This window comes from Panthera leo, chromosome B4 (genome assembly GCF_018350215.1).
Source record: "Panthera leo isolate Ple1 chromosome B4, P.leo_Ple1_pat1.1, whole genome shotgun sequence".
Taxonomy (NCBI): Eukaryota; Metazoa; Chordata; class Mammalia; order Carnivora; family Felidae; genus Panthera; species Panthera leo.
The window spans coordinates 115,035,800-115,061,028 of NC_056685.1; the positions used below are offsets into that span (position 1 = coordinate 115,035,800).

Consider the following 25,229-nt stretch of genomic DNA (forward strand, 5'->3'; position numbering starts at 1 on the left):
TACTCCCTCACCCCTGTCGTAATACCCTCCTAGAGGAATGATGCTTTTATAGTCTAAACCAGATCATGTCATTCCCCAGGTTAAAACCTGCACAGCCTTTCTCTCTTAGAAGCCAGTCTGACTGTCTTACTGCCAGGACCTGCATACATCATCTGACCCTTCCATGGTTCTCATGCCTCTCTCTCCTCGGTTCACTCTACCCCACTGCGCTTTCTTTCTGACTTAGGAATATGTCGGCACGTTCCCACCTCTGGTACTTTTGCCCTTGTTGTTTCCTCAGTCTAGAATATTTTTCCCCAGATCTTTCCATGGCTGGCTCCTTCCTGATCATCCAGTTGGAAGTGGCCTCACCTCACTCATAATCACCTGTTTTATTTTCATCATGGCCCCATCAGTGTCTGAAATGATCTTATGTCTCTGCTTTTCTTTTTAAAATGTGGGTTCCATGAACATAGGTACCTTGTCTGTCTTGTTCACTACTATATCCCCAGAGTCTAGAACAGTGCCCGACACATCGTAGGTGCTCAAAGAATATATGTTAAGTGAATGAAGTAGATTTTTAAAAGTTTTTTACTGTTTGCTTATTTTTGAAAGAGAGACAGACAGAGCATGAACAGGGGAGGGGCAGAAGGAGGGAGACACAGAATCCAAAGCAGGCTCCATCCAGGCTCTGAGCTGTCAGCACAGAGCCTGATGCAGGGCTTGAACTCGCAAACCATGAGATCATGACCTGAGCTAAAGTCGGATGCTTAACCAACTGAGCCACCCACGCACCCTGTGAATGAAGTAGATTGCGTGATTGAGGAGCTCTCTCAGTGGCAGGTTGAGACTTACGCATGAAGTAATAAAGAACATTCTAGACTGATGGTCCTTCCCAGCCACATCAGATCACTCAGTTTCAGACTGGCTTCATTCTGGCCTAAGACGAAATAAAACTAAGCCTCAGATCTGTGACTCATATTGAGTTCCCAGTACCATTCAAAATTAGGAATTCTAAAGGGGGATGTTTTCTTATAACTGTAGAGCATCCCACTGTGTTTATTTTAAATGTCACAGATTTATTTAGAAAAATAATTTATTTTCTCTTTTGAGAAGGTTGAGCTTTCTTGCATATGTGTCTAGAAAATGGATTTGTTGAGAGCGGGGGGTGGGCAAGGAAACTATCTTAACTTCCTTTTGATCGGGTGTTAAGAATAGGCATCCAGTGGAAGCAGATAAAAAGCAATTAGATAAACAATGAGCTCTAAAAAGTCTAGTATTTTATTGTTGGAACCTCAAATCCAACCTGCGCTGAATTTGTGTGTGTGGGTGGAAAGTGAATTTTTGCAGGCTGAGTATCTGGGGTTTGGAAGCAGTTTCTCAGTTTCTCCCATATTGCAAAGCATAGCACATGTGTTCAGTTACGGGTTTCCACAAAACTGGCAATCCTGAACCAATGAACGAGTGAGGTTCCAAAAGTTCATTTGCAAGTTTGTTTGGCACTCAGAATGCATTTTCCCATAGAAACAATGCCATAAATTAAGGACTCAGTCCCAAGGCAGCCCACAAAATTCAATTTATTTAATTTCAACAAATATTTATCGAATATCCACCAAGAACCCCATGTGGCAAGTGAGCTAGCTAGAGGCTATGGAGGGAAATCGGATGCCATTCTTGGCCTTCAGGAACTCACATGCAAGCTAGGGAGACAGCCGTGTCAACAGCCAACACTGATTCAGTCATATGTCCAGTTGACGAGTATTTATTGAGCACCTATGACGTGATAAGGCCTGTGCTAGGTACTCGGGTTATAGTTCTTTCTTGCCTACACAGAGCCTGCAGTCTAGTGAGGGATGTAGACAATACTCCGGTGATGCTGCATTGACCAATTCTTCCTAAAAGAAAGAATTGGAACAAAAAAGCATTTGTTTTTCTTGCTCATGGGTCAGCTCCAGTGGGGTGGGGTCGGGATGCCCTCTGCCTCAAGCTGCAGGTTGAGAGGATTGATTCAGGTCTTCTTCACACATCTCTCATCCAATGCACACTGTTCTCAAGGTAGACCGCAGAAGTACAAGAGCCATGCTAAACTATGCATCGCATTTGTCACCTCGGCTCATGTCGTGTTTGCTGATACTCCACTGGCGAGCACACTACATAGCCAAGTCCAACGTCAGTGGGGTAAGGAAATCTCCCCCACCTACTGTCGTGCAAGGGAGCCAAAGGTTATGGATGCGTCATTCCAGTGCAGCAGATACTGAGGCGTTGAGCCCAATAATCTGGTCAGTCTTGACAAGTAAAAGAGTTACCATTTTACCAATAGGTAGATAGAGTATCATGAAGGTTAGCCCAGAGGCAGTGGAGGATTCCATGGGGGCACATGAACATCTAACCCAAACTAAGGGAAGGTTGGGGTGCCTGGGGGGCTCAGTTGGTTGAGCGTCCGACTCTTGATTTTGGCTCAGCTCGTGATCCCAGGGTCATGGAATCAAGCCCTGAGTTGGGCTCCATGCTGAGTGTGGAGCCTGCTTAAGATTCCCTCCCCCTGCCCCTCTCTCCTGCTCATGCTCTCTCTTGCTCTCTCTCTCTCTAAAAAAAAAAAAATAAATAAATAATACTAATACGTAAGGGAAGGTTTGCTGGAGGAGGGAATATCTAAGCTGAAGTTGAGCTGTGAGCAGATATCAGCCAGGTAGAGCAGAGGCAGGTGACTGGCCGAGGGAACAGGTGTATCGAGGCCAGTTGCTGTAAGAGCACCCGTTGTGCTCAATACAGTTGGAGCACACAGTCTGGCGGGGGTTGTTGAGATACTTGGTGGCTTGGTAGGCAGGAGTGGCCGAGCACTGGCCTCACAAGCCATGTTGAAGAATGTGCATTTCTCGTAAGGACTTTTGGGAACTATTGCAGAGCTTCAATTAGAAGAGTGACCAGATCAGCTGTGGGTTTTAGAATAAGCGTCCTAGCGCAGGATAGCCTGGAAATGATCTGTTGGACACTGGCAGATCACTTAGAAGGTGGTTGTAAACCGGCAAGAGACTGGGGTCCGATGGCAGAGCTAAGTCTCGGAAGGTGCAGTGAGGCAAGCTACTGCTCTTTGCCCAGCAACACCGTAACCTCGGTGTTGAGATGACAAGGGAAGGGGTGTGGGCATCTGGCTTGGGTGACCAGATGGACAGGGGTGTCATTGCCGAACAGGAATGTAGGAGGGGTAGCCTGTTCGGGATGCCCAGCAATGCAGGGGGTGGCTTCCACTCTGGCAGCAGAGGAGGAAGAGTGCAGGTCCTGGAGGCAGCCTGCTTGGGATTGAATCTAGGCTTCTTTGTGATAGTAGCAATGGAAAGACGTGGCTGGACTCTAGAACTATTTGGAAAATAGAATTGACAGGACTTTTTGATTAATTAGATCCCCCTTGAGTTTGACACACTCAAAATAGGGCCATAAAATGAAAAATCAAGTATCAAGGTGGCCACTGTTTTTCTGGAAGATGTACTTTTTCTCCCTCAATCTAAGTCTTCATAAAGACAACAAAGAAGCGATACCTAAACACGCAATGGATTCTTACTGTGTCCCAGGGATTAGACCAGGCACTCGATTGGAGCCCGAAGCATGGGCACTTGGTCAGAGGGGGAAGGACTTTGGAGCGATGGCAGAGCTAAGTCTCGGAAGGTGCAGTGAGGCAAGCTACTGCTCTTTTCCCAGCAACACTGTAACCTCGGTGTTGAGATGACAAGAGAAGGGGTATGGGCATCTGGCTTGGGTGACCAGATGGACAGGGGTGTCATTGCCGAACAGGAATGTAGGAGGGGTAGCCTGTTCGGGATGCCCAGCAATGCAGGGGGTGGCTTCCACTCTGGCAGCAGAGGAGGAAGAGTGCAGGTCCTGGAGGCAGCCTGCTTGGGATTGAATCTAGGCTTCTTTGTGACCTGCAGGTTCCTTGTCTTCTCTGGGTCAAATCTCTTCCACAGAGTAGGGCTAGTAGTACCTCACAGGGTGGCTGAGAAGATCCAATCAGATAATGTTCATAAAGCCCCAGGCACAGTGCCTGGCTCTTAGTAAGCACTCAAGTAACAGCCATTGCGATGGTGGAAGCCCAGAGGAGGGAGCCATTCGTTGTAACCAAGGTTGGTGAAGGCTTCACACAGGAAGTGGCATTAAAATTAGGCCTGGAAGCCTGAATGAACTTTCACCAAGGGAAGAGAGAGTGGAAGGCATTTCAGGTAGAGGATCCAGCATAGGGAGAGGTCTTTTGAGGGAGCGGCAGATTGGATATTACCCCCAGAGCACTGGTTCTGGAAGGCAAGAAGGGGATGGGGCATTGGGTGGGACCAGGATGTGAAGGACTCTGAGTTTGGACTTGATTCGGGGGTGCTGGGAACCTGGTAAAGGATTTTCAGCAGAGGATTGACATGATCATATTTGTGTTTTAAAAAGATTATCCTGGGGCGCCTGGGTGGCTTGGTCGGTTAAGCGTCCGACTTCGGCTCAGGTCATGATCTCGCTGTCCGTGAGTTTGAGCCCCGCGTCGGGCTCTGTGCTGACAGCTCAGAGCCTGGAGCCTGTTTCAGATTCTGTGTCTCCCTCTCTCTCTGCCCCACCCCTGTTCATGCTCTGTCTCTCTCTGTCTCAAAGATAAATAAACGTTAAAAAAAAAAAAAAAAAAAAAAAAAGATTATCCTGATGGCAGCATCCAGCATGAACCGCGTTAACTCAAGCAGCAGCTGTATCAGACTTCCCAATGGTACCCCTCCCAGGGTACACTGTCTTTTGGTATATTTTGTAATGAATGAGTTTATCTCCCAGTTCTTCCCGAGTCCTCTACTTGGCGGCTGTTTCTTCAAATTTCATGTACCTCCCACCTCTCCCAGCACCACAATGGCGCTCCACTTGCTCTGGTCCCCATCCCCCGATGGAACCATGGCTGGGTCCTCTTCCGAAAATGGGCCATGCAGGAAAGGCCGAGCTTGTCTTCATTGCCCCACCTGTCATGCCCCATCCTGCACACGAAGTATATAGGGTAAGGCTTTGCTAATCAGCAGGTGTGTTACCTATAAGGTATCTGTAGTTCCCCTTGATTATTTGTGTAAATCTAATACTTGCCCACATTCTTCTATATGTTCCTTCCGTATGGACCAGGGGAAGACCTCCAGGCAGCCCCTGGTAGCAGCTTTCAGGTTCGCAGCTGCTGGTAAGAGAGCATTCCTCAGTGTGGCCTAATAACACCACTCTGTGGCCGGCCCCACTGTCAGACTTCCTAAAAGGGAGGGGGAGAGGGAAATTTTTTTTTAATGTTTATTTATTTTCGAGAGAGAGGGAGAGCATGAGCACGAGCAGGGAGGGGCAGAGAAACGGAAAGGGGGGCAGGTGCAGAGGATCCGAAGCGGGCTCCATGCTGTCAGCGGAGAGCCCACGGTGGGGCTTGAACTCACAAACCACGAGGTCACGACCTGAGCTGAAGTCGGACACTCAACCGACCGAGCCGCCCATAGGCCCCCCAGAAGGGACTTTTGAACACAGGACAGAAAAATCAGACTGCTAAATATATTTGTCCCCAGCACCCCAGAGCAACAAACAAAAAAAGAGTTAAATGGTTTGCCTATGGCCACCTCCAGTCCCTTGCATTCCTCCCCTGTCTTGAGGTCTGCCTCCCCTCTCTCCTCCTAGAGACATTCCTCCCTCGAGCCTCCCCGGCCAATTTGTAATTCTAAATGGCCATAGACTGTCACTGCCCAGAAAGTTGACTGGGGCAACCCATGGAGTACGGTAGCCCATAACCCCACGTTTGTGAAGTCTCAGTCCCCGCTGCCCCCGTCTGCATCTGAGAGGCGGGCAGTGTGCAGTGGAGACGGCCGCGAGGGGCTGTTCGCAGAGGAGCCGGTGGGACTGCGCCCACTGACCCTCCCGCAGGAAGCGAGCCCCCACCCCAGCCCCGGGTCGGAAGACAGAGTCTGCAGGGAGCGTGCAGGGGGAGCGTGCTCCTGCACTGGATGCTGATGCTGTGCCTCACATTCCACGCCGTGCTCCATTCAGTCCTCCTGCCACCCTGGGAAGTAAGTGCGAGTGCAGTGTGCCCGGGAGGGACAAGCAAACCACCTGAGCTTGTGTATTCACTTCCTACTGCTGCCGTGACAAATGGTCACAACCCGGGTGGCTTGGAACCGTTCTGACAGCTCTGGAGGTCAGAAGTCTGCTCTGGGTTTCCCGGGGCTCACACGGATGTGTGGAAGGGCTGTGTTCCCCCTGGAGGCTGTAGGGAGGAGCCTTTTCCTTGTCTTTCCTGGCTCCCGGAGGCAGCCTTCCTTCCTGCCTTGGCTCCTGGCTGCGTCTTCAAAGTAGCATCTTCTCATCTCTCTGGCTCTGTTTCCCTCGTCACGTCCCTTTCTCTCACCCTGACCCTCCTGCCTTCTCTTGATCCCCTTGTGATTACTTTGGGCCCACACAGGTAATCCAAGATAATTCCCCCCCTCTTGAGATCCCTAATCCCATCTGCAAAGCCCTTTTAGCTGTGTGAGGGGACATTTTCACATGTCCCAGAGACTGAGCCATGGGTATCTTTGGGGGCTGTTACTCTGCCTGCTGCAGGTTGTACAAGCTGGTACCCTCACCTCCCACTGTAGGGAAAGGGAAGAGGAACGAGGAAGAGACATTACCCCCTGTGGCTGTGGGAGGAGAGGGAAGAGCCTGGTCCAAATGGACCCTTCATGGATGACTGGCTATGCCCAACAAGGACCATGGGAGCCAACCTGACATGTAGAAACCCTTCCACCTTAAAAGTGTAAGCGTCCGTGCTTTCATTTAATGGGTATTTATTGAGCACCTAGTATGTGTCAGGTACTGTTCTAAGCACTAGGATTCTCCAGCAGTGAACGACAGCGCCCTAAACCTTTGCCCTCGGAGAGGTCCTTCTAACAGGGTGTTCGATTCCTGCTGCCTTACCCAATGACCACACGATCAGCGGCCTAAAACAACAGAAACTTATCTCTCACCCTTCTGGAGGCTAGAAATCCAAAATGGAGGTGTCCACAGAGCCATGTTCCCTCTGAAGGCCTTAGGGGAAAGTGGTCCCTCTCCTCTCCCAGCTGCCAGGGGCTTCTGGTGTTTCAGGGCCTGTGGCAGCAGAAGTGCAATCCCCGCCTCTCACTTATGTGGGTTTTTCCTCTTTGTGTGTCCAAATCTCCCTCTCCTTTCTCTTCGAGACAGCGGTCACTGGATTCCTGAAACCCGGGAGGATTTACTCTTGAGATCCTTTAATTACGTCTGCACAGACCCTATTCCCAAATAAGGTCACCTCCTGCGGTTCTGGGTGGACCTGAATTTTGAGGGAATGTTGTTCAACTCTCTGCATGAGGGAAGAGGGACAGTGTAAAAATAAATAAGGAACTAGCATGTCAGGTGGTGAGCAATGTTATTGAAGACAAATCCAGCAGAGGACAGGGGAGGGAAGCGCTGGCTTGGGGCAGAACAAGTTGCAGTCTGAACGGGACGGAGCGGCTCCAGAAGCCCTCACCGAGAGGGAGGGTCTCAGCCAAGACCTGAGGAGCCCATTCAGCTTTGGAGATGTTCCCCCCCACCCCCCATCAGGGGTTACGGCCACACCTAGCTGAGTGGCCAGGAAGACAGTCTGAGACCGAAGTTTGTTGTAATTCTTGATTCGTTCCTCCTTTCCTTCCGATCCGGGATGTGTCACTGTGCAGTGACACTCCTTTATGGTCCAGTGCGGCTCTAATGACAGCGTTAAGGATAATGATGGGATTTGGGGGTGGCCCTTCCTTCTTGTGTGAGGACCCCATTGTGCCGACTAATTGTGTAGGAGCACGTAGGACAAAGGGGAATATGTGCTTCGGACCTCGGGGCGTCACTGAATTCCCCTGGCAGACGCCCAGCCCAGGCATCTGGGTTACGGAGGATGCTGAAAGGGATCGGGGGGCCCTTCCAGTGGTGCAGAACCCCCACCCCCACCGGGTTCTTCATCAGCTTTGTCAACTGGGAGGAGCTGTGCGCAGATCCTACTTCTTTCAAAGCAGAAGGTGGAGAGGGGATGAAGTCATTAAGGGGCACAGCTCTTGCTACCCCGACAGTTGACAGAGGTCAACGCAGGGAGAGCGTTCACCTGACTCGGAAGCCGGTTTTGCTTGGAAAGGGCTGGCCGCTGAGGTCGTCAGAGCTCAGCCTCCAAACCGTTACCCGCACCGTCTCTTTAATTGATGTTCTCTGTCTTGGAACAAGTACCATTAAGGAACGCCCCTTTTAGTAAATACATGTTTTAATGGAAGAGATTTTTTTTTTTTTTTTTTGGAAATGACCTTATCTCAGGCAGCAGGCACTTTCATAAGTATGTATTGATTGGCTTTTAAACATTCCTCAAATGTTTTCACTTGTCTTTGTGACCTAGTACATGTCCTGTTCCCAGCAACTCCTCCACCTTCAGACACACCGTTCCGATCTTCGCTGGAAGCCTTCCAGGCCATCTTTCACGTTTTTGCTTTTGTAACGTTCTGTAAAGCTTGGGCGCTTATGTTTTGCTGCACAGAGAAGGGAGCATGGCATTCGGTATTGGCCTCAGGGAGATGGGGTTGTTAGCGTTGCCACCTGCTTACTGGCGGGGACATTGAAGCCCAGAGAGGGAAAGGAATGTGCCCCCAGCTGCACCGGGAATGTGTGGACAAGTAGCTTTGAACCCAGAGCTCCTTGACTCAAGAGGCATCCGTCGGTTTCCTATTTTTACTTCCACGTTACATATTTTAAAAATACCTCCTTAAATTCTTCAGCTCATGGTTTGCGCTTGGGAATAAAAACACCAACTTTAGTACGCTCATCACCTACAAAAGAACCACATGGGGTGAAGGCTACAAATCCCTTTTGTGTGAGTGTTTCAGGCTGCAAATGTGTTTTATGTGCGCTAAACAGCTCCAAGTTTCAGGACAAAGGCTGGTTTTCCACCATGCCAGTTAACAGGCCAGCCCAGCGAACAAAAATCAATGAAACACCTTATGCTGGTATCATGGAGACATAGTCAAGAATTTTAGTCACTTGAAAACTGAATTCTTAATCCAACTCAGCCAGTGCTTGTTGAATACCAGCTGTGGGTCAGGCCCTGGACTAGGCCCTTGGGGGAAACAGAGATGAATGAGGCTCTGCCCCAGAGAAGCTCACGGTTAGGGCGGGCTGCGCACACTGACCAGAAGCCATCCGTCCACTGTGGAAAGTGCTCACAGCTGGGGCTCATGGCATGGAGAGACCCCAAGGAGCCCCTTCGTATTGGGGGGAAGGAGCATTGTGATTAAGAATCTTCCAAGAAGCCTTGAACTTTGTCTGCTCCTTACGTAGGAAAGGTGTGCTGAGTGTTGACCTGCTGTATATGGGCAATGCCAGCGGGCAGTCTGGGTAGCTTTACTGCCCCGGTCCCTTCTGTTTGTTTACCTTATGTCCTCCAAATTTTTGCCTACAGTCTGTTTCATTTGCCCAAGTGATAAATATACCAACAGCTACTAATATTTGCCGAGGCATTGTTGTAACAACTCCATGAGGTAGATAGAACCTGTTATCATCTGTGTATCTGCAGATGGACAGCCTGAGACACAGAGGGCCCGTCACTTGCCCGAGGTCGCTGGCTTGTAATTGGCAGAATCACTCTCCCCTTTGATTACTAGCCGGTCTGGTGTTTAATCAGTTCCTTGCAGAGACCAAGGTCTGTGTGAACTCAGGGTCCTGGCATGTGCTGTTCCTTGTGCCTGGAATGCTGTTCCCATCATTCCTGATATGGCTGGATGGTTTTCATCCTTGAACTCCGAGCTGAAATGCCATCTTTCTTGACCGGTCGATCTAAAGTAGTTCCTCTGTGCTCCTTTTTTTGGTTTCTGCAGAAGACTTACCTGAATTTTAAATTATTTTAAATTAGGGTTTGCTTATCTGGTTTATGTCTGTGTGCCCCACTGGAACATAAGCTCGTTAACAGGGGTACTTTAACCGGCTTATGCAGTGATGTGTTTGTAGCACCTACTGTGGTGTTTGGTGTCTGGGGGGCCCTCAGTAAATATTTGTGGTGTGGATGCGAAATATGGTACTAGACCAAGGCGCCAAGGTGAATGAGCTGGGCCTTTCCCTCGGTGACCTACAGTCTGGTGGGAGAGAGAGGCAATCAGCCACCAATGCTATGTGCTGTATATACCTGGAGCCTATGTAAGGTGCCACAGGAACACAGAGGAAGGAGCGACTGCTCTGCTTAGGGGTTGGGCAAGCAATCATGGGGAAAGTCCCATTGAACTAGCCTTGAACAAGGAACGTAATTGCACCAAGTATATTCTAGGCCAAAGGGCACTCTGGACCATGGGAACAGCATATGATAGGAAGAGGCAGGCATGTTAGCACCACATGTGTTAATCAAACAGACAGACTCACCAATCCACAGTTGCCTAGGGATGAGTTTGGAGAGGAACGCAGGGGCTAGATGCTAGGGTCAGGTTATAGACTTGGACATGGAAACATGTGTTCTAGGCTCCTCGTCATAAAAGACACATAGGTGGAGGAGTTTAATGTAGGCAAAAGGGAGCCATTGAAAGTTTTTAAGTAGGAAGTACTATGATCACTCTGTGTTTGAGAATAACCTAGATGCCCGTGTAGAGGCTGGCTGGAGGCACTGGAGGTGGGAAGGCAGGAACCCAGGTGAGAGGTGATGGATGAGGGTGGAACGTGGGAGATAGCCTAGACGGATGCTGAGAAGTAATAGGTCATGATCAACCGAGTATGAGAGTTGAGAAAAAAAGCCAAGAAAGGCCCAGGGTTTTCTATTTTTTCCACTATTTGATTTACTGCTCATTAACCAAGATCGGGCAGTATTTCCTGGCGTGCATACTAGAACTTCTAAAAAGCTGGAAGATCATGCATTCCTGCCTTGGAAAGTTACAAAGTACACCAGCATATTCAAGGCTCTGAGAAGTCCTGCAGCAGAAAAATTAGTTTAAAAAAATTTTTTTGACCAGTGTCTCCCAAACCTCGTAACAATAGAACCCTACTTCAACATGAACACTCAAAACAACCCAAAGAACACATTTTGAAAAATGCCAAGAAGTGAATAAAACCTGTATTTTCCTATATGGCCCTGCTCTGGGAGAACCTGTTTAGTTTTATCTTGGCACTTACGATGTTGCTATCCTGGGAAGCCTTTGGAATCCCTGAGGAATTTGGCACAGGAGTAAGAGGACTGCTGAGACCCATACTGCACCACCTGACCTCTCTGCACGGCAGTTTCCTCATGCTTGACGTGGAGCAGATAATACCTACCTACTTCCTGAGGTGGTTGTCAGGATCAATGAGTTGATTTCCAGAAAGCCCTCAGAGCAGTGCCTGGCCCAGCTCTGGTGGGAAGGGCTCAGTGTTAGCTTTTGTAGGAGGCCATATAGGCTCATAGATGAGACCATGGACATGGGAAGCTACACTGCCTGGTTTTTGTATCTCAGCCCCTCCACTTGCTAACTCTTTGACCTTGGGAAAGCAATATGGTGCCTTCTGCACCTCAGTTTCCCCCATCTGTAAAGCAGGGACAATTCTGTTCTTCATAGGTTTGTTATGAAGAAACAATGAATCAAATCATGTGAAAGAACGTGGCCTGGAATATTAGATGTTTTCTTTTTTTTTTTTTAAATCTTCTAAATTGTCTCTGTATTAGCATAATTTTATCATGTAGGTTGCCTTTCAGCTCCAGTGATGAAGATCCAATTTTTCAGCTTCCCCGGCAAGTTATTTTGATCTTGCATTTGACATTCCCTTTTCCTGACTCTGGAGGCCTTGAATTCGGAGTGTAGTTTTGCCACAGTGACATCCTACTCTCTTCTATTCAGTCGAGTTTGGTTTCTTCATCTCGCGGACTGACAGTGTCCATAAAAGCCCCCCAACCCTGGGGACCACCTGGGTCCTCCTCTGTGCCTTTCCTAAAAATGCAGACATCTGTTTCAAATCACTTAGCAGAAGACCTTGGGATGCTCTCCTGGCAAAACCTTCCCCCCATGTGGACACAGCCTTCCGTTCCCTGAGAGGCTGGATTTGTTTCCTTGTTAAAAGTTTTCTGATATCATATCAGTATAGAATCTTTGGAATAGGTCACACCAACCCCACATTCCAGCCAATGACCTGATACTTAGTTATCAGTTTCCTTCAGGGACTGTCTGCTCTTGGTGAACAATTAGATTAGGGGATGCTGATGAAATTCGAGTGGCAGGAAGTAGAAGTTACGTTTCTGAGTTCAGAGTTTCTATTTCAAGGTTGAGTAAGTGGGCTCTTTGAGGACTGAGGCAGGGAGGATGCCTGCTCCCCCGCACCACCCCTTCTGGAACCTGCCGGGCGCCTTAGGGGTCTGACTGTGAAATTGAAGATCCACTTGATTCCTCTGAGGGCTACAGGTGGAAGGACAGGGTCTTAGGCTGTCTCGGGAGGAAGGGCCATGGCACTGTGTTGCCGATTTTGACCTTAGGAGTGGATGCCAGGGGCCCGGCAGGGACATCAGGTGTAGTAGGATTTTTCTTAGGGGCGGGCAGAAGTCCTCCAGGGCTCACATGCTTTTTGCCAACTTTCCTATTAGTGGCTTCAGTTTTATATCACCCGGAGTGAGTGTGATCATGGTGAGGTCTCTGAAGCGATGGGTTATTTTACGTTTCGATACGAGATTTTTTTTTTTTTATCAGAAGGAGGAGGCACAAATTGGAGCAAAAGGATCACCCTAGGAAGGGGCTGCTGGCAGTCAGCCCCATCTGAGCCCTGGGGACTCGCTGGCTTGAGGCCAGGACACTGCGGGTCACAAGAAAAAGTTCCCTCCTAAATTCTATTAGGAGTTTGGAGAATTTTTGCACAGTAATAAGCTCTGGGTTGCTCTTTGGGCTTCGCAAAAGGGAAAAGTCAACTCAAAGACCATTAAGTATTCCAGCATGTTGCTGACCTAGTTGGATAGTCGTACCTCAAAAAGTAGGTGAGGCAAGGCTCCCTCATTGTCCCAGGCTGTCAACTACAAATGACAGAAGAGCTCACTTAGATGCCACATTTCACTTTTATACTAGTCTTTCAGTGCTTACATGTTTGTAACTTAGATTTTAAAACTCGTATTTACAAACACTCCTGTAACTTCAGTGAGACTGAGTTGTGTGATTGAAGCTCTCTGTTTATGATAGCGTTTGTTATACCACTTAATTCAGGACACACATAAAAGGAGCTTTCAATATATTTTTATATTATTTTACGTGTTTTTACCTGCAGTCGTGTATGTGACTTTATCTTGGTAACTGAGATGTCATGCTAAGGACCAATAAACTCTCACTGACCAAGAGAAAAAAGAGAGAGAGAGAGAGATTCTGGCCTAATAGAGTCAGATTCCAGGGTCCCCCAGCCCAGCCCAGGGGCCTTTCACCTGCCTGGAAACTTCAGCTCCTTTTCAGAGGTAGGTCTCCCTGTGCATTCTGTTGGCATGAAAACAATTTAATAATTTAAATCATACCCATTAAAAAAAAAAAACAGAAATGCTGTATAAATATAATACTGTAGTAATAAATGTAAAAGTCGATCCAGCTGGGCACTGTTCCCAGACTACCAGCTGAGCAGAAACACAAGTAAAGTAGAAGAAAAACTGCTATATAATGCAAATGGCTGCAATCTCATTGTTTCCGGCTACACTTTATTGCAAATATATAGCATCGAAGGTTACATTACGGATAAATAGGTTTTGTGGGCTAACCTGGAGACCTAATCACTGTTTATAACATTATTTCTACGGGGAGGGGAAATGTGCATTCCACATGACAAACAGATGGGTAGCGAGCCGATTTGGGGGGCACGGTAGATTTGTAAAATGGGGGCCTCCTGGGATTTTAACCTGTAGATGGATGTTTTGTATTCAGGGCTAGTGACAGATGCAAATCAGAGGAGTCGCAGAATCCCCCCTTCCCCACCCTGTCCTTGATGTCCTCTCAACCTAGAGACTCTGTCTGACCTTCTTTAATCTTTGATCCTGGGGGGCTCGTCCTGGCCTGGCGCAGCCCCAGCCCCCAACCACTGTTGAGGCCCCAGGAAGCCAGGGGGATCTCTGAATATCTTTACCCTTTCACACCTTACTAAGCGGTTGTCAGGATTCCTAGGAGGCCGTGCAACAGAGTGGCCAAGTGGGTGGCTCCGGAGGCAGACTCGTGTCGCTTGTGGCTGTATGATGTTGGCATGTTTTTGCACTTCTCTGAGCCTCTGTGTCACCCCTGTAGAATGAGGTGGCTGTGAGGACGAAGGGGGAGTACTGCTTGTAGCACTCGGTCCAGGGCCTGGTCAGGGCAGTGCTCCCTCCTTGCAGGTGCCTGGGGTAGTTATTCTGGGATATTTGGGTTTAGAAAGATTTCCAGGAGTTCAGGAAGCAAACCCATACTATGAAAATACTTTCTGAATTCCAAACAGCAAACTTAGAAACAAGTATCTGGAACCTTTCTGTTCAAGATTTGAAGCCTAGGGGCGCCTGGGTGGCTCAGTCAGTTAAGCGTCAGACTCTTGATTTCAGCTCAAGTTGTGATCTCGTAGTTCGAGCCTCATGTTGGGCTCTGTCTGCACTGTTAGCCCAGAGCCTGGGATTCTCTCTTTCCTTGTCTCTCTGCCCTTCCTACGCACTTGCTCTTTCTCTCTCAAATAAATAAATAAACATAAAAAAAAAAAAAGAGTGGAGGCCTGGATAGGTTTTGAGCATACTTTATAATGAGTTGGGGGTGGGGGAGGGGTGGCCCATGTACTCATAGAGTTGAGTGAGCATTATCAAACTCTTATTATTTTGAATAGGTTAAGCTTTACAGCAGATTTCATAGCAAACTAATAAGAACGGGCCTTTTTAACTATTCTTTTTCCCTAAAGGATTTCCACATACAGTGTTTTTCACCTAAGGAAAAAAAATTTTTTTAATTAACTTTCTGGTTTGGCTTTTGCTTTGTTTTGTTTCTACAGACAGTCTTTTCTTTGCATTTGAGCAGCTTCTATTCCCTGATTGGCAAATAGGCTAGTGTCTGCATAGTGGCCTTATCGTGTGGGCATGAGATGTAGCTAGAAATAAGGACGAGAAAAAGAAAATAGTGATTGGGAATCTTAGGACTTTTGGGTGGACCCTCCCCCGTAGAGGGAGGGGCAGCAGCAATAACACAGAGTAAGGGAAGCAAATACATCGCTTGCCCGTTTCTCCAGAATGTGCTCATTGTAATCCGAATCCAATTTGCCTCTGATCTGTGGCCTGAAGAAATTGAAATGAAGCCACTTATGAGATCAGCCTACCTGAGAGCACCTCGGGAGGGTCAGCCTCACCAAGAGTTGTGCCCCACCACGAGATTTTAATTTCATCTGGGCAAAGGCTTACGTGTCTACGCGCCTGACTGTTGCTTTGGTGATACACAGGAGTAAGAATGACAGCTTTCAAAAGGGATAATTTCAAAACACCTGGTTTTGTTTCACTAAAACGTGGGGGCCCCAGGATCTGCTCCCCCTCCTTAAGAAATTCGAATGCGTGGGTAATGTGCTGTCATGAAGATTTTATCATCTGCAATATTGGAGAAGTAATAAGATACTGTTGTTGGTTGACCATCTGGTTGTGAATTCTTAGTGTCACGGTTTGCTGTCTTATTTTTTTATTTTATATATTTATTTATTTTTACTGTTAAGCAAGAAACGGGAGCTTCGAAATTTCAGAGGTGTCTTAAAAATAAGAAATTCATGTTGAGTTGCTTAACATGGTTGGATTTTGTTCCTACCTTACACAAAATAGGAAGGAAGAGGTTCATTATATCTTTTTTTCTTTTTTTCTTTTTTTTCCCAAAAGATAAACCGATCAGCTTCCAAAAGATAAAACCTCAACTCTTAATTTTCTCCCTCCCTGGCCCCGGACTTGAACTTTTAGCTTACATTAAAAATAATCTGTTTATGGTAAGTAGGAGTCAGACCTAAATTGTAAGAGAACTTGAGAAAGAAAAATCACCGGAAAGAACCTATAGAGATTTCATATTTCATCCACCCATTCAAAAATATTTATTGAAGCCCAGTATTTGCATATCATGCTGACAGACACTGAGGGATTTGCTGAAGAAACATTAAAAACGTTCTCCCTTCCTTTGAGGAGCTTAGAGCTGACATGGGGAGAAATGACACCGGCATATGAAACAGTTAAGTCGTAATTCAACACAACATATGATTAAATACCAAAATGTGTGGCTCCGACAAGAAACGCTATAGGAGTTCAGCAAAGGGAGTGATAACTCAGTGGCACCACTGTGTTGTGCCTACAAATTGGCAAATCGCAGCACTATTTGTATGAAATATTTTACACTTGTTTTTTTGGCAGCCTTGGGCCTTGACTTCCAGGCAGCATTAAGAGCCTACGACAATATTTGTACTCCGGTCTCTCTAGAACTGGCTTTTTGTTTTTGTTTTTGTTTTTGTTGTTCTTAGAGACAGAGGAAGTGCCTAATACAAACTGGAGTGCCCCTGAGAGGCAGGTAGTTTTTGGCAGTCCTAATCTCTCTCAAATACAAAATAGAGAAACCAGCCTCATCATTCTGTTTTTCAGTCCAGCCATACTTGTCCCTCTGTGGCAAACGCCCCGTGACACCGACAGGCCGTTGAATTTGAACTTAATGTCCGTGACGGACGAGCTAGCCATCAAGGGTCAGATAAATTTATAGCTGAGGAGAACCGCTGTTGAAAATCCCCACGGTCAGGGTGTTGGAGAAGGAACTGCCACGGATGTAGGGGAGTTTGGACACCGATGGGCTCTTAGCAAACAGGGTTCCCCAATGCTTGCTCAAAGCATTGTGCTTGAGGATGATGTTTAATGAAACTCGCTGGCTTCCTGTTCTATTTTTGTCATATTCAAATTAGCGCAGAGCTCAAAGACAAAACCGTGGGGCCTAAATTCTTACGAATTAAAAAAGGAGAGAAGAGGAAGAAGGAGAATTGAAATGCTTGTGAAGTCACATACCTTTTGGGGGACCACACCCCACTGCACTCCGGTCCTTTCAGGGACTCCCCACAGATGAATGTGGTTATCATTTGGTTGCTTTTCGATCTCATGATTCATGAATTTTCCATTTCTTTTCAAACTTACTGACACTGGTTCTCCCCTGTCCCTTCATTTTAACCTGAGGCCTTGGGGAGGCTTAGATAACAGAGATGTCTTAGTCTTGCCTGGATGGTATTCAGTGGAATGTTTGTGGAATTCAGCACCTTCGAGACGAACATGACACTTGGTGTTCATTCTTTTCGTCTGGTTGGCGGCCCTTCTGGTGAGATAGGAGTTCCCAAGTTAGCATGACCTAGAGTGACTGAGACATCGAGCGAAGGACCGGTCTCACCCCTCAGCTCTTGGTCATGTATATCAAAGGAGTTGGCCCTGGCTACAGCTTAAGATTTATCTGGGGCATCCTGTGAGCTGACAGACTTGAGACAGTGGCCCTGGAAAGTGTTGCACCCATATCTTTTGATATAATTGGGTTTCTGTCTAAATAAATGTCATGTAGCAGATGGTTATGGAATGGCTTATCACATTCTTGGGAGGACTCTGCCCTTGAAATATTTATATTTAATTATCATACAACAAAGCACAAGCTAGCTTTATTATTTTTGTAATAAAAATTTGCACGGTAGGTTGATATTCTGGGAACAAATCACAAACCTAAAATTTATATGATCTGTAAACCCCTTCTTGGGCTGTGCTTTGCAAGGTTTTTCTGGAAGGGAGCTCTTTAATTTTAGAATCCGCGAGAGGATATGCTTTGGATGTATTTGGCGATGTCATCGTGAGAGGTGCCTCGGGAGTCTAAGTTCAACGTGTTGTCTACATTTCAATGTGTTGTTCCCTGCTCATAGACATGATGGAAAAACGCTCTGCTGCTGGCCTGTTGCTTTTCATGGTTTTAGCATCATGTTCCTATTCTCACTCGAAATCGATAATCCTCTCCACAAAGCCTGGCGTTCTACACTGAAACCAAGTATGAGAAACTTTGAACTAATGCATGTGTGGGGTTGCTGTTTTGTTGCCTTTTGCTTCTTCTGATAGGTGTACCTTCAAAGAAGATTGTGTACCTTTAGACAACTATGAAAACTGGCTGGATATCTCATCCGGAGCTAAAAAGTGCCCTCAAATTAACCTATTTCGAAGCAGTGAAGATAAGGTAAGAGGAAAGACTCTCATTTGTCTCTGTTGTCTCACTTTGTACAACTAATGCTCGCTTCCTTCTGTGTGTGAAATACCTACTAGTGTTAAGTAAGCCGAAGTAAGGGAGCCCATTCGTTTCGTTAACTAATACTGAGGGCCCAGCAGATACCATACACACTGCAAGGTGCTAGGGAAATAGCGGAGAACAAGACATAGCGTGAGCCTGCCCTCATGGAGTTTGTCATCTTGCAGAGCTGAAGATGACCCTCATTAGCTGAATTTCAGGAAAAGATGGACTATCATTGTAGTAGAAAAATATACTGATTGAAACAAAAAGAAGAAGAAAAAAGTTCCAGTTCATGGTCAACAGGATTCCTTAAATGTGGCTTAAGTGTAGAATTTTGTTTTATGGTCCTTTTCCTAATTTGCTCAGGCTCTTCCTGATAACTAGCTTATGTGCATGGCTATATGAGCGGTATTGGTCGAGAGGGCAAGAAACCAATATGGGCAGGGAAAATTGCAAGTGGGGTCCCCTGGAAAGCCAGTGGGCTCTTGTTATGGCCATACTGCCATGGGCAGCTCTTCAGCCCTGTCACCGGATGAGAGAAAGGAAGCAATGAGGGGCATATTCAAGCATTTTCTGATTCACAGCCATCCATACCCTATGGGAAAATGGAATTCCTGCCTTGTAATCTCAGTGGTGCTATAAGGAGACATTTTCTCCCTAATTATAGTTCTTGTATTATGAATAATTGTACAGGATCCCCATCAGCAGTCAGTTGACCTGTCTGTTGAGCTCACTCTGTTTTATTTGAATGCCACATTAACAAGGAAATGGGCCACTTTCTCTTTTCCTGTGCACTTTGCCATTTCAAATAGCAAGAACCATACCACTTAAGATGATTTAACATTTAATAAAGGAGAGCCGGAGCATTTAATGAGTGATAAATAATAAAAGAATAAAGCTTTCAAGTCATAACTGATCAGAACTCACAGATTTAAAGGTATTTGGCTGTTGTCACTTTCTGTTGTCTTCCAGCCGGTGGGTGGGGGGCAGTGAAAAAAGAACTTGGAAAGCCTTCATCCAAACCTCCACCAGCCCTGAGTCAGAGTGAAAAAACTGTGTGAAAAAGATGCTTAGGCATCTCAGCATAGGTGTGGTCAAATTTTTATTTCTCTTAGCAGTCTGAAAAATAGCTAACTTGGGTGCTGATAGAGAATGATAAAAAATACATATGTATGCCATGATCTTTGAATATACCCAGGACTCTGATAAATGGCTAAGATCACCCAAGATTTGGGGCACCTGGGTGGCTCTGTCAGTTAAGTGTCTGACTCTTGATTTTGGCTCAGGTCATGATCTCACGGGTGTGAGATCGAGCCCTATGTTGGGCTCCACCCTGTAGCACAGAGCCTGCTTGGGACTCTGTCTTTCCCTCTCTCTCTCTCTACCCCTACCCCGTTCACACAAGCATACTCTCTGTCTCTCTCAAAATAAATACACATTTTAAAAAAAAAGGATTACCCAAGATTTTTTTTTATCATTTTGAAAATTTTAAGGGTGATACTTCAGCTAAATGTAGTAAGGGAAAGCAACTTGTTCATTAAATAAAAAATGCTGCTTGCATAATTTGCTTACCTATCTTTGGGTTCCCTGGTATAACTTAATCGCCATTTCTACCTAGTTTGGAACATCACAAAAAATGTTTACCACCCAAACAACCACTAGTGCTTTCTTCTCTACCCTGAGTCCCACTATGGTTTACCCAAATCCCTGTAGAGCCTTCCCACACAACCATTACCTCGCTCTCCAGCTACCATCACTCTCAAGGTAAAGGAGATAAGAATTTAGTAATCTGAGTAAAGTTCGTCTTTGAAACCAACTTTGGACTGATTATTTTAATAACGTTGATAAGATGTGTGATGCCATCTCTTAGTCCTATTATTTCAAAACATGTCCTATCGTCACGGTCATCTGTGACTTACATGAAAGTCCCAGACCTTTGTTAATTTAAATAATACCCCGATCCTTATCTACAGAGACGTCAGTCCATAGCTCAAGTCAAAGAGTGTTTGCTAGCTGCCCATCATATGCCTTTGTAACATTCTACTAACGTTCTGAGTACAGAAAGACCCCGATATAATGCAGAGCCCCTGCTTCCAAGAAGCATCATCTCTTTCCACAAAACAATTAGAAGACTGTATATCCTCATCCTCATTACAGAATCGGCATTAACAAGAAATAATTGGAGCAATTCCAGTTGGCTTGGAGGGATTTCGTGAGGTTTTGTTGAGCAAAAACAGCAAGATGCAGAAAAGTATGTGTAGCATGATCTTGTATTGATCACAAACTCAATATATGCTATTGATGTATATAGCATATATGATATGCTATTGATATAGCATAATCTATATATGTTTATGTCTCTATGTGATTATTTGAGCATGGAGAAAAATACAAAAGAATTCTTACTAGGTCGTGAACATGGGCTCTCCTGATGGCATGACAGATGATGTGGTGGAGAGGGAAGGCCAAGACAAGTAGGGGGGAAAAAATGAAATTCTCACATACACAAACACAAACAAGCACGTATGACATCCCATTGTTGCATTATGTAAAACTATTTGCATACCTATAAAGAGATTTTAACATTCAGTAAAAACAGCTTGTACTAATAAAAACAGAAAATATATAGACATGCAAGCATTTCCCACCAGCAGCAGGATTCCTAAAGGAGAGACACTGGAAACATTCTTTTACAAAGCAGAACGAAAACAAGGAGTTCCACTGTCACTGGTAAAACCAGCATCCTGTGCAAAGTTGTGTCTAGTGCAGCAATACAAGAAACAAGTAATAGAAATAACTATGGGACCGCAGCAGATAAAAAATATCACCATGTGCTCATCTTCCGTGGTTGTGTAGCTTTGAAACCTAAACAGAGTAGCTTTTAAAATGATTCAAACGAAAGTAAAATAAAAGTACCAAATGTTCGATAAACATTCAACTATCGATAACTTTACTGTACATGAGGTAAAAGAGTTAGTGTCTATTAATAAAATATTTCATTCATTAAAAACAACCAAAATACTCAGCCATCAACTGAAAGAGTGAGGTATATACCCTGTATTTTAAAATCACTTTTACTAGGAGATACATGTTAAAGACAACTACCAAAAAATAGCAATTTGGGATATGCAACAGTTTGCCTCAATTTCTTTTTTTCTTAATGTTTTTTTTTATTCAGTTTGAGAGAGAGAGAGTGTGTGTATGCTCATGAGTGGGGGAGAGAGAGAGGGAAAGAGAGAGGATCCCAAGCAGGCTCCACGCTGTCAGCACAGAGCCTGATGTGGGGCTCAGTCCCACGAACCAGGAGATCATGAGCTGAAATCAAGAGTCAGGCACTTAACCAACTGAGCCACCCAGGTACCCCCCTAAGCAATTCTTTCTAATAATAATTAGATAGTGGGACAGTGGTCTATCAAGGCTATTGATAACTCATGATTAACTTCATCTGTTAAAAACATAAGCATAAATAAAACAAAAACACAAAGCATTCTCTTGGAAGATACGACAAGCATCCTGAATATATCCAGACACATACTATGTTGCTGGGCAGGAAGTTATCATAAACGTCATTTCTTCCTCAACCTAGTTTCTAGATTTCATGTAATCCCAGTGAAGATTTGAATAGACTTTTTCTTAAAAGTAATATAAAAGTCAACTGAAATAATATGAACTGGTCAAGAATATCCAAAATGTATTTTGAAAACACAGAAATTTATTTAAGCTAGACCATTTCCATATGATTATAAACATATATATAGCAATAATAACTCAACCCATGATTCTGTTTAAAAGTAGGAATACAGGGGCATCTGGGTGGCTCAGTGGGTTGAGTTGATTTCAGCTTAGGTCATGATCCCAGGGTCATGGGATCAAGACCCATGTTGGGCTCTGCACTGAGTGTGGATCCTGCTTGAGATTCTCCCTCCCTCCCTCTCTCTTTCTCTCCCTCCCCCCCGCCCCCGCTCTTGTGTGCTCTCTCTCTCTAATTAAAAAAAAAATCTTTAAAAAAAAAAAAGGACTGGAGATCCTAGGAATAGACAAGAAAGCTCAGAAATAAATGTAAAAATTGTAAAGATCAGGTATCATAAAATAAGAGGAAATAAAAGAACTTTTCCCAAAAGGCACTAAAATAATAGACTTCAAATATGGAAACATAATTCATATTTTATGTTAAATACAAAAGTAAAATTTAAACTAAGAAATCCACATAAAAAGCCAAAACAAAAAAACCCCAGAAAGTAGAATGGAGTACCTGATAATTGGAAATAAAATTTTCTTAGCTCTGAAGCAATGTAGTATGTAATAACAAAAGAAACATATTCATATACTTGACATTTAAAAGAATCTATACAATAAAAATAACTAAAGCACATACTTCAGGAAAACATTTGCAATAGGCAAAATATTAATTGTAAGATATTAAAGCTAGGAGAAGTTAAAAAAAAAAAACTCCAAGACACCAAAAAAGTGGGCAGAAAGAAGCATATATTCTCACAAGAGGAGGTTTAGGGAGTTAGGCATAGTTAAGGAAATATGTTCAACTTCACTAGTTATCAAATAAATACAAATTAAAATGATAAGATATGCTAACACCTAGTGTTGGCCATGCCAATTAGCACAGCCTTTTTGGAGAGCAATTTGCTGTGATGTTTCCAAAGGCATAAGTATATTCATTCTGCTTGAAGCACAAATTCCAGTCTTCAAATTCTGAAGAAGTAACTTGAAAGAAGGAAAACCAAAAGAATGCAGAGGCCATTGCGGTAGCTTTTGTAGACTGAGAAACCTGGAAAGAACCGATCTCTTTGGCAGTAAGGGGAGTGGTTAAATAAAATAAGGTTTGTTGCTAGAATGCAGTGAGCTCTCTGGCCCCATGGACGTTACTAGCTAATTGACATTCAAACTTTCTGTCTCATCTGACTCTTTGTGTCTTCCTTCCCTCTTTATCCAGCTTTTCTGGAGAAGGAGCTGTCCGCCTGGTAAGGATTCCCAAGTTGGCTTTATTAAGCCAAGGCATCAGCTATTTCTCTGTACTTGCCTGGAACCCGCACTCACACAAAAATACCTTCACCTCCCTGACTATCCTCTTCTTTCACTACATTTGAAAAAACTTGCTATTTTCAAGATCAACTCCAACCTGGCTTCTGTCCCAATATTCCCCTGAGACTGTTCCTGCTGGGGTCACCAGTGAATTGCTTGTAGCCATTCGGTAGATGCTGTAAGTCCTCATCTTACTTGGCCTGTTGGCTGCGTTCTTGAAATGCCCACTTCCATTGCCCTCCCCCACCCCCCCCCCCCCACACACACACACGGCATACCCTATCCATGCTCTCTTCCTTCTCTCTGGCCATGCCTCAGCCTCCCTTGCTGGCTTCTTCTCTCCCTAACTCTAAATACTGGAGTTCAGACCCCATTTGGGTTGTTCCTGTCTTTAGCTCTATACATTGTCTGTAGATAATTTTATCCATTCCCATGGCTTTATATATCATCTCTATGTTCTTGTCTCCTTTATCTTTAGCCCAGATTGCTCCTCTGAGCTTCAGGCCCATATCTAACTTGACACACCTCGTCATCATTATACAAGTGTCTTGAACTAAACACATCCAAAATTGAAAGCTTACACTTTCCACCCAAAGTCTGCCCCTGCCTCTGTGTGTTCCATTTCAGTACAGGGTACTTGCCTCCATTTTTCTAACCAAAATCCTCCCTATCCACATGCTCTAATTCCAGTCCCGCCCCACGCGACTTCTAAAGGATATCTTGAATCGGTCATTGGTTTCCGTCTCCACTGTACCATCTGGGTCCAGGCTTCTATCGTCTGTTGATGATCTCTTCATACCCTGTGGCCCTCTGGTTTCTGAAATGTCACAGTTCTGCTAGACTATAAGCTCTTTGAGGGCAGGGACGATAGCTGTTGGGTTCACTAAAGTATTCAACACCACATGCAACGTTCAGCACGTGTTAAGAGCTTGATAAATATGGAATAAATAAAGGCGATGATTACTGTTACCTAAAAACTATGTGAGAACTGGAAGGAAATGTGAAATTTTAAATCTGGTGAGAAACTGATTTCAAAAAAATTTCTGATTCTGTTGTAGTGTTTGAGCAATTAAATGAATTTAAGGCCTATATGTATACAGGATAGTAGGTGATGTGACCGTATGCTAAGATGTGTGAGCGGATATAAATGCTGGGCTGAAGAAGGCACCATGAATAAGAGCTCAGCCATTTGCTACAGGTGAGCTAGTGGGAGTGGATTGGGGTTCGTCCCCGTGCTCATGTCTGCTAGAGGTAGTTGGACTTTAGTTCAGTTGAAGCTGGTTCATAAGAACTTGCCTTCTCCAGCAAGACTATATGGCTGAGAAACAATGTTTTGAAAATAGCAGGATGGCAGTGACCCCAGGACTAAAACAGACATAGCAAGCTTATTGGAAGACAAGACAGCAGAGTTTGAGCTGACCGTACGGAAAGTCTGGGTGAAGGTCAGAAGTATAACAGAAGATGGACATCTCCCAGGCTGTCCGGAAGTGTAGCTCTTCATGGTAGGCGGTAGGGTTTCCAATTCCTCTGCTCCCGTCTTCCTAATGCTTAGCTAGCTCACCTTTCCACCAGATCCCTTTCCTGCACCTGACGCAAAAGGGGTCCACCACTGGCCTATTAATTCCTTTAATTTCCTTTTTTTTCTGACCTTCATTTTCTTTTTTTTTTTAACTGAAATATAATCACATATGACATCGTGTAAGTTTAAGGTGTACAACAGGTTGGTTTGATACATTGATGTATTGCCATATAATTACCACCATAACATTAACACCTCTATCACATCGTGTAGTTTTTTCTTTCTTGTGGTGGGATGATTTTCCTGTTTCAACATGAGAACTGGCTGCCTTGTTTCTTTAGATAATTCATTTGGGAAAAAGTTGCTTTAGGGGAAATTTCAAGATTTTCTTTTTGTGTCCATTTGTGTGCACACACACACAGCCTCCCGCCCCAAAACTTTAATCATATGTTTGATCACAAATAAAACCTTAGTGTTAAAAGTAG

General features: G+C 45.0%; 1 protein-coding gene across 1 annotated transcript in view; it reads left to right on the forward strand.

Moving 5' to 3' along the window:
* Window positions 1-25,229, forward strand: part of PLXNC1 (plexin C1) — a 148,418-nt gene that overhangs the window by 41,676 nt on the left and 81,513 nt on the right. The window contains exon 5 of the mRNA XM_042947369.1: window positions 18,023-18,137. Coding sequence (XP_042803303.1) covers window positions 18,023-18,137 — 115 coding nt within the window. The remainder of the gene's footprint in view (window positions 1-18,022; window positions 18,138-25,229) is intronic.